Below are 15,714 nucleotides of genomic sequence, written 5' to 3'. Positions count from 1 at the left end.
CACATTTACGTTTTTAGAACGTTCAGAGAGACCATTACAGGACGTCGAGGGGACGTAATTTTGCTTACAGGGAAGTTACGTTGATTTGGATGGGGCACCCCAACCTTCGCAGGGTCTGTTATTTCTTGATTCGCCACTGCATAAAGTTAATGGCAACAGGTTTTGTGCTTCTAATTCATATCATTCCGCAAGTAGTCCGGTCATTTAACGTAGCGGAAAGTCATTGTAACTTGAAGTCAGCAAGTAATGGGTTGCTACACAACACCTGAAACTTCAGAGCTCTATTAGCCAGAAGAACAATATTTTCTTAGCAGAAATCACGAAACACAACAAGATCATTAAAAAGAGGTATTTTGGAGGAATGTCTTCTATTGTTTTGGGAAGTAACTGTATAATACCAAATTCGCTTAGTTAGCTGAAACATTTATTTTTTGATTGCAAACAGCCCATGAATTTATCAGACAACATTAAACATGAGGAGAACATGTATTTATGAAATGTATTAAATTACATTCTGATGACTGCTTTGTTCTGATGGACTGATGCTGGTAGGCTACAGTAAAACAGGCTACCGGTACCTTATTTTACCCCCGGCCTGTATTCATGAATCCCGGTCTTTATTTGAAGATTTACGGTATGTATTTTTGCAAATACATTCCGGCACAAACGGTACATTGTCCTTAATGTAAGGGATGCTCACATTAAAACTCAAACCATGTTTTTGGGGGTGAAGGCCGAAAGATTGTTCAACCTGCCTTGCCATTGGTGGCATAAGATATTCAAAAAAGCCCTTCTGTCTCTATTCCCAGTTTCCTATAATTAGCCACTCCTAACACAAGTGCTAACATGTACTATATTAAGAAATAGCACAATAACTAGGTGTTCAATTTTAATGACTTAGTCACCGTTCCAACAGCAAATAACTCTTTTAAAGTCACTTCTGAGTGGGTTTTTTGATTACATTTTGCACATCTTCGTTATATAATGCCCTTATTGGGAGACAACAAGGACTCAAGAATATGCTTGAAAGCTCCAGGATTCCAGGGTGCCACGTCAATTACGAGGCGGTTGCCTTTGGGTAAAAGCAGGCTTCACTTTTCTGTCGCCTAAAAATACAAAAAGTGCCAATGTGTATTTTCAGCTGGTTTCTTGAAGACAAGCAGCTGCAAAATCTTCAGTAGCCCATTGAGACTCAAAAGCCCTTTCAAATAAGCACAAAGAATCAGTCAAACTTACTATGAGAACCTTGTGAGACTACTAAATAGAACCATAGAACCATGGTATCTTCAAATGGTTTTGTATTAAATCCTACAATTCAACCTATTATCCAGTGTTACTCAAGCATAGCTTTTTGTAAAAATGTTCAAATGTATTAAGAACTTTACCAATAGTGCCAAGACATATCACCAAGCTTCATTATCAATGACCATGTGTGGCTTAATACCTTAAGACCAAAGGAACTTTTCCTAAAGGGAGAATTCGGACAAAGCATATTTATTTTCAGCTGTTCATAGACTTGCTCCCATTTGTCTTATTCCAAGGGACCAAGGGACTGGCACAGATCTAGCCGCATCTGTTCAGGGTCCTCCTCTAGACCCAGAGGCACAGAAGAACAAGGCACGCCATTATGGATCTTAACAAAGATACTAAGAAGGCTTCTATATCTTCTAAGAATGCAAACCCCTTTGCTCGGGTCCTTCTGCCTATAACGCAAAGGGGAAATATCTCCCTTGTGTGGATTGTACAATGGCTGTGGAGTTTGTCCAGTGAAGCAGCCCTTAAGCACAAGGCTATGTCCACAGTGGCTGGGCCAAATGGAGAACCTCATCATTTCTGTTGGTCTTGTGAGAGGGAGAAGGAGCCAGAGCTACACGCTCCACCACACCTCAAGATTCTGAGCCCACTAGTGAGAGAGGCGAGAAAGAGAGGGGGGGGGGGGGGAAGAGAGGGAGAGAGAGGGAGGGAGGGAGAGAGAGTGGGAGGGAGGGAGGGAGGAGGGAAAATGAAAGGGCAGAGAATAGAGGTGATAGCACAGGCAGGAACAAGAGAGGGAATGAGGGACTTGTGAGCGGAAACAAGAGAAGTTAAAAAAACAAATGAGAAAGAATAAAGTGACAAACGCCTGAAAAAAGAGGAAAAGAACATCTAGGTGAAAGACAGAAAGTGCCACAAAAAAGAGGGATATAGAGTAAGTAAGTGAGTGAGCATGTGAGTTAGTGAAAAAGTGATGCCTGCCTTATTCTGCCTTTGCCAAAGGGCATTTGTGTTTTAAGCTGGAGATGAATGTAAAACCTCTTAGCCAGTCCTAACAACACTTGGTCACAGCACATACGCTCTTCTCTCTCTCCAGGGGGCAGTGTAAGTGTCTGTGATGTTTGAAATAAGTAAAGATGAAAAATGAATCACCAGGGGGGAAAATCATCAATTTTGATATTTCCATCCTCTCCCTGAAACATGAACTTGACACCTCTTGCTCTTAACTTAACTTTCTGGACAATAGGGTCAAACTCTGTATCTGGTTTTCACACTGGGAATGGTAAAGCAATACTTAGACAAAGCTGGATATAATCAAAAGAACAACTCTCAAACCTCGCAATCCCCGTCACTACCTCCCTGTAAAAAGATGTGGTCAGGTTTTTAATATTTGAAATCCATGTTCATGTTGGACCACCAGTTTGGACAGCGTGAGGTGCGCCCAGACCTCGGTGTATCCAATCTAAGAATAACAAAGCATCACCGTGTCAACGCCAGGCTCCTCCCTTTACTATTACAGGTCGAGTCAAAACAGGTTTTTGGGCTTCAGAGCAATCCAAAGTAGTTGTTCATCAAAATAATGTAAATAATTGAAAATCCCTAAAGGAAATATGCAGTTCATGTAAAACCTGAAGAGGAGGCAGGTGGAGACTAGGATGGCCACAGAAACTCTAATCTGAAGTCACACAATTAGTTCCCCTTGCCTTGTGAAGAAAAAGCAATTGATCACAACACAACAGGCAAGGCTCTATTTATGTGGCCCTAGCATGTCATGTTGCCACATGCCTGCAGGGTTTTAATTTAGCCCTGGCTAAAAGGAAATATCCCAAAGAGGGGTATCAATACAGACAGCAGGGAATGAATTAGGCAGATGGCTCTGTCAAGACCATTATTAACATGTGGCGTAACGAGTCCACAGACCACATATCCTTCCTTCTCTCTCTGTCTGTCTTTCTGTCCCTCTCTCTCTTTCTCTCCCCCTCTTTTTCTCTCTCTTCCTCTCCCTCTCTCACTCTCTGTCTCTACCACCCCCCCCCCCCCTCTCTCTTTCTTTGGCAATGCGGACGGGAAAGATTACAGATGAAAAGCAATAACCAGCACCAGAGGGGAATATATTCTGCTTAAGCCACACTGTGCCGGCATACTAATTTACATCTATCAGCTGCAGCAGTCTCAGTCTCCCCGCACACGATGATGGAATGGAGTCTTTCTGAGGCCAAGGGGCACAAGAGGCACCCTGCTCTGCGAGTCCATAAAACCCAGGGGATAGCCGCCATGTGGGGCTTCACAGTAAAGAGCCATGGGGGAGAACTGAAGCCCCATCCACCAGCAGAGCTCTGCCGATTGTGCAGTGAGTTACTTCAGTGCATAATCCTGGGAGTGTGGAAGAGATCCTTCCAGCTCTAGAGGAAATCTTGGTAACACTTTCTATGAAGCCCAGCTTTATAAGGCCCTATAAGGACATTATAAGGGCCTTAATAATGACTTATAAAGTAGCTATAAGTCATTGTAGCAATCGCTATAACTACGTATAATGTCTTCATGATGACTCATAATCACCTTTATGATACATTATATCAGTTCATTATGAATGGTTATAATTAAAGACGGAATAATGCATGATAAATGTGTGATTGTCAGGTAACACTTGCTATGAAGCCTGCCTTTATAAGGTCCTATAAGGACATTAATGATGACGTTTAAAAGTAGCTATAAGTCATTGTAGCACTCTTTATAACTATGTTTAGCATCTCCACAATGACTCATATCCACTGCTCTGAAACGTTATGTCAGTTCATTATAAATGGTTATAATCTAAGATAAAATGATGCATTATAAATATGTGATCATAGGTTTCTGTGGGTATGGGTAAAACATGGCAATAATGATGTGCCCTCATTTGGCTAAGGTCTGCATTCGGGCAGTTGACAAACTTCGCCATCGTGGACAAATGAGGGTTGGTGGCCGTCACTGTTTTGTTGTACTAGATGATATAAAATCTTATATCTGTTCATAACAACACCACCCTTTTGTCACTTTACTTAAAGCTGACAAAGTCCACTTGTAGGATCTTCTAAAAGTTTATAATATTCTATGTCTGTATAGCAGCCTAGTCACCATACTAATAACCATTAATGAATATGCATAATATATCACAAAGGTGGTTATGATGTGCCGTGAAGACCTATATACATAGTTATAATGAGTGCCACAATGACTTAACTAGTTTTTAAAGGTATTATGAATGTTCTTATAGTGCTTCATATATGCAGGCTTCATAGGATTCATGATTACCCACACAAACCTATGATCACATATTTATAATGCATCATTTTATCTTAAATTATAACCATTTATAATTAACGCCATAACGTTTCAGAGCAGTGGATATGAGTCATTGTGGAGATGCTAAACATAGTTGTAAAGAGTGCTACAACGACTTATAGCTACTTTTAAACGTCATCATTAATGTCCTTATAGGACCTTATAAAAGCAGGCTTCATAGCAAGTGTTACCCGACAATCACACATTTATAATGCATTATTGCGTCTTTAATTATAACCATTCATAATTAACTGATATAATGTATCATAAAGGTGATTATGAGTCATCATGAAGACATTATACGTAATTATAGCGATTGCTACAATGACTTATAGCTACTTTATAAGTCATTATTAAGGCCCTTATAATGTCCTTATAAGGCCTTATAACGCTGGGCTTCATAGAAAGTGTTACCGAAATCTTCATACTGGGTATTCTTCAGGAAACATAGGCAGTGAAATGTTCATGAAATCTCACTTTCCTATCATCATGCCTGTCTCATGAAAGGTGTTCTCCAAACAGCCTCCAGGAAGGGAAACTTGAAGCTTGTGTTGTTGTATTCTGTTTGATGTGACAACTTCACTGGACCTTTTTTAAAGTGAATCTCCCATTCTTTTTATATGAAGATGTTTGGACATCTTGTATTCAAAGAATACAATATAGAGGAAGAAAACAATACAATTTACAGCAGACATGTGAAAAACTGTTCCACTTCCCAAAATACATTTTTGGCCTACTTTGAATCAAACTGACACGACTCCACAACCAACCAACTAATCACCAACTAACCAACTAATGTACCAGACATCCATGCATCTATCTATTTATCTCTCAGCAAGGCCATCAGTCCATACATGATTCATTTAATCAATCCATCCATCCTTTATCAATTCATTCCAAAGTTTATACATCCCATAATCCATCCGTCAAGCCTTCCCTCTCCCATCACTATCTACTGTATGTGTGCAGGATGTTGTTTTTGAGCCATCTCCTGTCTGTACCACGCGCTTTGGCTGACTGTGCTCTCCTCAAAGCCTTATGAAAGCAATAAAGTTGGATTAAGTTTAGTGTCTGCTGTGTGCTGGTGTGAGGCTGCTGAGAGAGGCTGCTTATTAGCAAACGGATGTGTGATAGAGAATGACTCAGAGACATCCTACATTCACCTCAGGAGTACAGGTAACAGAAAGAAAGAAAGAAAGAAAGAAAGACAGAAAGGAAGAAGGAAAGGAAAAGAATGAGAAAAGAAATGGATGAGACTAAAATACGGAAATGACAAAGAAATAATCAGAATAAAATAAAAGACAAGATAACAAACAAAGCCTGAAGAAAACAGAATGGGCCGTAGACACACTAATGAAACATGTAGTCCATATGAGGCAGATATGATTATCTTTTTTTCTCCTTCTGCAGTGGGAGGCACAATAAAACCAACAAATGAGGAGTGGTTCGATGATCCTTACAGGTAGTTAGCGGAACATGTGCTGTGGAAATAAAAGGAATCCTGACACGGAGAAGAATATTAGCCCTATACCCATAACTCCCTGAACAACAGAGAATGCTTCGATCGGTGCAATTAAACCCAAGAGACTGTGGCTGAAAGCAGACAGCACTGCTATGGTGCTGAGGATCCAGGCGCATAATAAAAAGCTTTGTGCGCGCTGCTGAAACACTACTACACACAACAATGTGATCAACGGCCACATGCATGGTGGCTTCATTAGAATGTTGCTCCGCTATTCAGATAATGGCAAACGTCTTTCAAAGGCATAGGAAAAATGATTAATTAAATTTTTACATACCATACCGAGGTGATTGCACTAATGCATCTTATGAGATGGGGTGTTCTCGACTATACCGTATGGACGGAGATAAACTAAGAACGCCAGACGCAAGAGCTAAGGCCTTGATAAACTCTCATAGTCCTCAATCACAAAAACTCATCAATACCAAATACCAAACACTAAACATGCATGGCAAGTCAATGTCATATAAGTCACCCTAAATTCTCTCTCATCTTTGATTTTAAACTCCTTTTCCTCATGCAGGTGGCCCGAGACCCAAGGCCTGAGAATATCAATGCCACCTGAGAGCCTATCGCAGCCAGAGCCGTTAATATGCAGCTCATTTATTCATAAAACATGATCGATCCATGGGGCTAATTGGAGACCCCTGACCGGTCCCTGTCGATGGACTCTCTATGAAAATGAATGAGCTTATTGATGCCAACAAAGACAAAGTCTTTCCTGTCTCTCTCAGGAGGTCAAAAACAATTAATGTATGAGGCTAGAAACAAGATGCGAGGTTTGTTCAAACGACGACGCAGATCAAACAAAAACGGCCAGACAGATCTGTTTTTTAAGCTGCTGCTCAATATGCTCTCCCTTATCAGAAGTGTTTTGCTTTAAACAGTCCCCTTCATTATCTAACAATAAATATTAATGCTCTCATTTTGTGATTTTTTAACCTCCACCGGTTCATTTACCTTGCATGAGGTACTGTTAGCAGACGAGGAGCTAGTACAGCTATCTCTACACCGAACAGCTTTTCTCTGGAATCTCCTCAAGATTTTGTAAGTCCTATTCTTTAGTAATGGCAACGAAAAAGTACATTCAAGGTCAGCATAGTCTTTTTTGTGTTCATTTGCCTGCTCTCTTAGGGCCTCGCTTCTTGGGAGCTAACAATAGCCTTTGCCGTTAAGTGCAGAGAAAATTGAATTGGTTATTATAGATGGTCTTAGAATATCAGCTCATGGGAGTGGGGGAAAACGATCCTCTCTGAATTCCAATAACCCAGAGAAGTCACTCCGCTGGCCGCTCTTTCACCACACCTCCTCCAAGGCATTGTGTGTGTGTGTGTGTGTGTGTGTGTGTGTGTGTGTGTGTGTGTGAGCAGAGGTGTCTCTCTTGGAAGCAATAATAGGAATAATTCACAATGTATAACTTTCAGCACATAAGGTGGATGGAGGTCTAAATACATATACCTGATTATCACTTTCCAATTACACAGATACTGCCTTTAACAAGTGGTACAACAAGCACTGCAGCTGTTGCTAATGCTATGCTGATGCATTCATCTCAACTATCTAGACTCTCTAGAACTACTAGGCACCCCAAATCTGGGCATTCCTTTCGACCACAAAACTACACTACAACTATGAACTCTGTTGCCGATTAACCACAGAGACTAAACAGTACAAGTGACTTCCTCCCAGGCCCCAAGGCTATCCAAGTGTCAAGTTCTAGTGTGGGCGCTATGATGTCCCGCTCACAATGCAGCTCTGAGCTTACAGCCACTCCCTGAGCTACACTCATAAGCTAGAGGAAATTTCAGGACACCGTAAAACTAGCTTACCTGACAGCACATTGGCTGAGCCACAAGCTCAAGTTCTCCTCTTGTGATTCATAACACCACAAAAATAACCAAAACAATACTGTAAAAAATCTCTGTCTATCTTATCTAAGGGCTCGACTATGAAGCCTTCTCACCTGCCTGTAGGGCTTGAAACGTAATGTCTGGGGGCTTTTCCTCTGTACATTGCAGTCTTGCAGTCTTGTTTCAGTTGTTGAGTTTAACTACTTTAGGCTTTCAAAGCTTTCAACTCATAGGAACTTTGCTTGGCACTGAGAGTGGTGGTCATGATTCAAGCTGAAAGTCACCATCAATGCGTTTAAGATAAGCCGTAATTCACTTACGGGTGTGGAAATCACTTATTGTTTTCATTTGACGGGGGCACAAAAGAGCTTGTCGCAGGATAATTTATGGGCTGGGATGGATGAGATAAATCTGTCTGCCCCGGCTTCCTGCAAAACACCACCACCACCCTCAAGAACTCCAGAGAATTGGACCAAGGAGGGTGTGTGTGGCTGGAACACATTGACATGCACTAGGCAATCCTTTTAATTTCACATTCACTATCCTCTCTCTCTCTCTCTCTCTCTCTCTCTCTCTCTCTATCCTCTCTTCCTTTTTTCATCTATTTCATTATGGGTCTCTCTCCATCTCTCCCTTCATACATCTTCCTATATTTCTCTCTTTCCTTTCTCTATTTCTCTCTAGTTTTTCTAAATGCATCTCTCTCCCCAACTGTCTCTCCCTTTTTTGGCCGGCTTGTAATCTGTGTTACTGGAATGGCACAGCACAAAAATGCTGTGTTTGTCGTGTGGCATGACTAATGGCTGTGTTAGGAGGTTGCCTGAATGCCAGTGATGAACGGGGATGAACGCTCCCATTGTGGGTCCGCTGGCCTCCTCACCTCCCCCTCCTCCATATCAGCACATGCCCCCTCCACCACCTATGGAGAGGAGCTCCATAAATCCCATGATAAATCTGTGCCCTCTGTGCCCAGGGGTGATGCCAGTGGCACACTGCCAACATGGTCACATTTTTGTTTTGTGCTTTCTTTCTTTTTTCCTCTCTATCGCTCTCTCTCTCTATCTATCTATCTATTTACTCTTTCTCTCTCACACTCATGCACTCACTCTCTCTCTCTCGCTCTCTCTCCCTCTCTCTCTCTCTCTCTCTCTATTGCTGGCCCACTCAGAGACACAGAGGGAAGGACAGTTAGATAGATAGAGAGAGAGAGACAGAGAGAGAGACGGAGAGAGGGAGGGAGGGAGAGTGCCAGTCCCTCCTTTTCATTTCCCATGTGCCCACTGAAAGAGTAGCACTCATCCAGAGGGTACTCAGGGTAGCTTTCGCTGCAGCAGCGCCGAAAGACAGATCGATGTGAGCCCCATTACCACAGACAGAGTGCATCCCTAGAAGTTGCACCAGAAATGTAAGATATCAAATGAAGGAGGAAAAGAAGGAACAAACTACGTATAAAACAAACAAAGGAAGACAAAGATAAAGCAGATACAATTAAACAACAGCCAATAAATATCAAGCAATTATAAAAAACAACTGCAACACACGGTCTTACATGGACACAAATCTAGAATCTCATCAGTACATGAAGGAAATATATACATTCAACAACCCAGCATAGCACAATTAAGGCATCCAGCACAGATGGATCTAGACTACCCTACACAGTACAGTACAGAGATTATAGACGTCATATGTATACGACTATAGACAGAGTGGCAACTGCAAATGAACAAAACAAATGAAACATCCTGTGCTCTTGTTGCTCGGGTGTCCTAGCGACACCAAGGTCATGGGTTCAGTCCCCAGGGAGCTCACACACACACACACACACACACACACACACACACACACACACACACACACACACACACACACGCTGATGAGGAGTTCATCTGCGCCGCGAGTCTCTCTGGAGAGGAGCATCTGCTGCATGCCCAAATGTAAATGTGTAAGGACATGGAGCTCAACATGGAGCTTGTGTGGAGACTGTCAAACAGCGTGATCCAGTAGCTCACAGCTCTGAGGGGTGAAGACAGGCATGACCACAGCAGCACGCCAAGCACAGAACACCGAAAACAGCGCTTTAATTCAGCAGCTCACGGTGTCATTTCAATGGGGGAATTTCTTTAGTTTCTAATATTTTCACATTTAAGGCTTATATGTTCTGATATGTTTTCATTCTTTACTTAATTCAAATGTTCAGCTATCCATATAGCTACTTGTTGAACCAATTTCCAAATGGCTTATTACATGGCCAATTACATTACTTCTAACACCACTCCCACCATAACTGCCACTACTAAAGCATAGGATAGAATGGAGTATAGCACAGAGACACCCAAAGACTGGCACCCACCACAACATAGAGATGTACAGTCTGCAGCTACACACAAAGAGTCACTGAGGGCCTAACAGAGACACTGGATTACCACACAGACCAGCGGGTAAGAGAAACACATGACCCGAACCAACCTTGTACTGGAAGAGGAACAGGCCACAGAAGAGGCTGTAGAGGTCAGCGGTGAGCAGGGAGAGGTTGACCGCAGTGGCGCTGGTCCGCTTGATGACTATCGGCATGAAGCTATACAGGCCGAACATGCAGGCACTGAAGCCAATGTACAGCAGACCTGTGTTCGAAGAGCGAGAGATGGAGAGATGAAGAAAGAGAGATGGAGAAAGAGAAAGTTAAATGAGGCGGAATGCACACTGAAAATGACCAAATCTACAAAACAAACACTCAGATTGCAAATAGTCTGACCAGAGAGGCAAAGGGTGGTTTAACGGAGGACTTCTCTCTGATCTCACAACAAAATAATTATTTTACAGTAACAGCAACCAAACAAAGGGCTTCATACATCTGGGATAACCTATCACGCTACCTGCTGTGAGGGAGAAAACTTTTCCTGCATTGTCTATGCATCCCCACCAACTTAGGCACAACTTCTGACTTAATCTTAAAAGGACTGTAGCACATATAGCATCTGTTAATGTACACATATGAATGTATGAATTGATCCTTACAATATGGGCAGTAGTAGTCTGAAAGTAATGACGAAAATCGAATTCATGACAATCTCAGGTGTCTGCACAGGACTGACTAGAGTCCCACTAGTTCTGATGCAAACTTCTGAAAGGGATATTTTGGGTTTGGGTTTATTTTCTTTCCATCTAATGTATTCAGGATCACAGCAGCCACTAAGAGAGGAGAGGGCCGTCAAAAGCTAAACCATTCAGCTGCCATTAATGACCACTTCAGGTTGATCATCATCATTGCTGCTATTCTGGGTATTTTCACATATGGCTTCTCTCACATGAATCTAGGAATCAAACGTTAAACGATACAAATTGATAATACGTATACTATTGCATTGCAAGCTTGCTCTCGTGTGACCCTCATATCCCCTCAACAGGTCCAAGGGCCACTTCCTTGTTTCAGTTTGCCTTCCACATGTATACTGATGTATGCTCAATGACTATGTATGTATTTATGTCTCTTTAATAATTACATTTTCTTACTGTTATTACTCGTTTCTGTTAAATTGTCAATTGTCAAACTGAAAGAAGTTCCTGTATCTGTAACATACTCAGGGATATAAAGCAAATTATTTCTTTCTCTGTGCAATATAATGGAAAAAGCCATATACAAAATACTATGCCAAGTATACAATATATATTTTTTCATGACACATAGTTGGCTTTGAAGCATGTGTAACTTCTAAACACAAAACTGCGTCATGACCTAAAGTGCTGTATATCATTTGAATATACTGTATGTCAAGGATATCGCAGACTCTGTGTTTGGCTGGTTGTTATGACAACCGGAACTGAAAAATGCCTGTGTATCCAGAGTCTGCGTTACACAATGGCCATTGTACGGCCGTCTCTTCCAGGTGCAGTATGGCTTCAAGAAAACATCCCATGAAGGTCAAGGATTGCGCAGGGAGTGTCGTAGCTGGCAGGCCAAAAAATAAGTGCTGAAAAATAACTCACACACACGTTCAGGCACACACGCACAGACACACATGATGTTTCTCTTTCACGAGTACCAACCAAACACACATGTGCAGAAACACACACAGTTTTTTTCTGTCATACACACGCACACACACACGAGCGCACACACACTCACGTGCACGCATGCACAAACGCACGCACGCACGCACGCACGCACACACGCACACACGCACACACACACGCACACACACACACACACACACACACACACACACACACACACAAAGGGTCCTTGAGCCCTCTCCTACAATACATTTTACATGAGCAAATCCTCATTACTTTTCTAGGCCAGCTCACACTTGGCTGAGGGAGAGACATGCTCCTGGCACAAGCTGAGCTGTGATCCTGGCAGTGGCTAAGTCTGGTAATGACAAAAGGCCCTAAGGCCACTGGAATCACGGGCGGGCCCCTGGGGACCACGCCACATGCTGCCACTGCCCCAGGCCCTGTCCACACTTCCCACCGGGGAGCCACGGAAGCAATGTTTGGTCGAAACTGTCTTAGCTTTTTTTAGGGATACAGTGTAACCCCCGTATCTGCTGATTTGGTAACCAAGGTTTTCCACAGTAAATCAGTGGTTTACTGTGGTCTGGAAATGTTAAGTGGATTTCTTAAAAGGTAAATACGTTTTCAATGCTGCGCCACTCTAAGTAGACTTTCCCCACCATTGCGTTTAATGCAAGACTTGTGTCTTTAAGTCTCTCTCACATTTCTCATGTATGTCTGTCCTTGATTCCTCCTTCACGTTGCATTCCCCCCTCGTGTATTTCAAGTTTTATTCAAAAAAAGGGGCTACGATGTAAAGTAAGGAAGGAAGGAAGGGAAAAGGTGTTGTGTACAAGATATTTTTCATTGCTTCATTGTCCACCACAAACAGCTGATTTCAGGTGTGTGTGTGTGTGCATAGCATATTGATATTTTCCATCATATTGTATTGAATACCCTGTCATATCAGACAGCAAGTATCAATTTTTAAATATGTAGTCATTAATATTTAAAAATGGGCATTGATTCCACTCATAGACTACAAGGATATAAAACTCAATTGCTTTCACTGAACTGTTTTTGAAGTTAAAAGCTGAGAGAAAAATCCATCAAGTGACATGATGCATGGCCAAAAACATAACAAATCACTACTCATTGTAAAATATCAGTGAGTAAGGAAGGCTTCTTCCAATGGAGAGAGTAACACTGCTGAGCCACGTTTCTGAGAAAAATTGAACCTATTTGATGCAATTTATTTATTATTTGCTATCGCTCAAACATTGCAATTGGGACAAAATGTTCCAAAAAATTTAGCCCTGTGAAGCCTAGTCCCCCCACCTGTGGTTTATGCAACGTGCCTGCTCACGCTTACGTCAGTCGTGTGTGTCCACTGGGGAGAGGAGGGAAGCATGGAGAAGGGATGAAAAAGGAGTGTGAAACTGATTTCACTCACCTATCTGCCAGTTCCACTGCACCCTCAGAAGCTGCTTGTGCTCCATGACAGCCCTACAGAGAGAGAGAGAGGGAGAGAAAGAGTGAGAGTCAGAACACAGTCAGATATGCAGGGGCAAAGAGGAGTAAAAAGAGCGAGGGAGGGAAATAGAGGGGATTAATGACCACTATGAGCCAGACACAGTGGGGCGATCGCACGAAGAAAAACCGAAGAAGAACAAAATCGAAACCATATTCGTTTTCAGCAGTCCACAGCGATCGTCGGTCAGAGGCACGCAAAGACAAATCGACACTGTCTGGGCGGAAGCGCTCGACCTACACTGCGGAACGTTTCCCAGTGAATTCTAGTGACAGGATCATCAGTTTCTTGGGGAGGTCTCGGATCCCCAGGAACAACAGCTACACAGCCGCCACAGCATCTCTGTGTGTTTCACACAAGAGGGAGGGAGGGAGGGAGGGATGGAGGAGATGCACCATCACGTTGCCATCACCATGACATGTTACCTAGGTTACTGCCATGTCTGTATGCTACGTCAGAAAGAAGCAGTGGCGCGAGGCGGGCTCCACATGCTTGGAACTTTTTTCACGGTCTAAAGACAAATTTGGCATGTGTAGTGTGTGTGTGTGTGTGTTTGCAGGTGTACAGTATCAGTGTGGTATGAGTGAGTGTGTTTGTGTGTGGGTGTGTGTGTTTGGTGAGAGTCTTCCTCTCAGGTGTGTGTGTATCATTGTGTTTGTGCTTGCCTAAGTGTTCACAGGTGCATGTATATGTGATTGTGCGTGTTAATGTGTGTGTTAATGGGTGTGTATTACTGTGCTCATGTGTGTTTGTTCGTGCTTACTAAAAACTCAAGAACAGAGGCCACACAAGTGTGTCAGCCCAAGTGAAAGCTGATCCAAATGCATTCTATACTGCTCTGATCTGACAACAATTAAAAATGCATGGATCACATAGGAGCCCTTTGGCACCAAAACACACAGAAATCATTGGTAGCATTTGTTGGAGATGAGCACTGTTGAGCACCCAGACTCAAGCCAAATGAGTGCATCATTAACATGGACGTGTCCCTTGTGTGAGTGCGGATCATTCTGATGGAGTGCGGCTCTTTTCCCAGCGGGACCTGCTGATGGCCGTGCGGATGGCACGCACCCCAGGACCCAGCTGGTTAGCCGACGGCATTCAAGGCCAGGGTCTCTTTTGAGGGATCCGCGGCTGGCACAGACCAGCCTGCCAAACGATTCTGTGCGGTGGAAATATAGCCACAGAGATCTGAAGCGACAGCTAAGTGGTCCAGTTGGCTTTGGGAGTTTGGCATTGGACTTTTTTCCAAAGGAAGTGTTCCGGGTTTCTCCAGCCAGTAGTTGGCTGTCACTGGTGCGTATTGTTCATTGCTAACATGTTGCGATGAGCCGTTATGGGTGTGGAGGATGTTATACTGTCCATATGCTGGAGCTGCCTGTTACTTGTGTACTTCACTGCTCCACACTGTTAACTCAATGGAGTTGTCCAAAACATGTGCTAAATGTATTTATTCATTTATGTATTGGGGCTGTTATTTGTGTTCAAGATTTTTCACAGCATGTTTGGCTTGGCAGTAAGAAATCCGCACTATGCCACATGCTAACATGTTTAAAAGTTAAAGGTTTGTTGGGGTTACATGTCATACTCCATCAGTGTTACAAACAGAGGGAGACACACTGCCATCAGTGTTACAGACAGAGGGGGACACACTGCCATCAGTTTTACAGACAGAGGGAGACAGACAGAGGGAGACACACTGCCATCAGTTTTACAGACAGAGGGAGACAGACATAGGGAGACAGACATAGGGAGACAGACAGAGGGAGACACACTGCCATCAGTGTTACAGACATAGGGAGACAGACAGAGGGAGACAGACATAGGGAGACAGACAGAGGGAGACAGACAGAGGGAGACACACTGCCATCAGTGTTACAGACATAGGGAGAAAGACATAGGGAGACAGACATAGGGAGACAGACAGAGGGAGACAGACAGAGGGAGACAGACAGAGGGAGACACACTGCCATCAGTGTTACAGACATAGGGAGAAAGACAGAGGGAGACACACTGCCATCAGTTTTACAGACAGAGGGAGACAGACATAGGGAGACAGACATAGGGAGACAGACAGAGGGAGACACACTGCCATCAGTGTTACAGACATAGGGAGACAGACAGAGGGAGACAGACATAGGGAGACAGACAGAGGGAGACAGACAGAGGGAGACACACTGCCATCAGTGTTACAGACATAGGGAGAAAGACATAGGGAGACAGACATAGGGAGACAG

At 43.1% G+C, this 15,714-nt stretch overlaps 1 protein-coding gene across 1 annotated transcript in view; it reads right to left on the bottom strand.

The window, feature by feature from the left end:
- Positions 1-15,714, bottom strand: part of slc35f1 (solute carrier family 35 member F1) — an 81,400-nt gene that overhangs the window by 5,901 nt on the left and 59,785 nt on the right. The window contains exons 6-7 of the mRNA XM_080832737.1: positions 13,400-13,452; positions 10,420-10,574 (exon numbers count right to left, since the gene is read on the bottom strand). Of these exons, the coding sequence (XP_080688863.1) occupies positions 10,420-10,574; positions 13,400-13,452 (208 nt within the window). The remainder of the gene's footprint in view (positions 1-10,419; positions 10,575-13,399; positions 13,453-15,714) is intronic.

This window comes from Sprattus sprattus (assembly GCF_963457725.1).
Source record: "Sprattus sprattus genome assembly, chromosome: 2".
NCBI classification, from domain to species: domain Eukaryota; kingdom Metazoa; phylum Chordata; class Actinopteri; order Clupeiformes; family Clupeidae; genus Sprattus; species Sprattus sprattus.
This window is presented reverse-complemented; position numbering and strand designations above follow the sequence as displayed.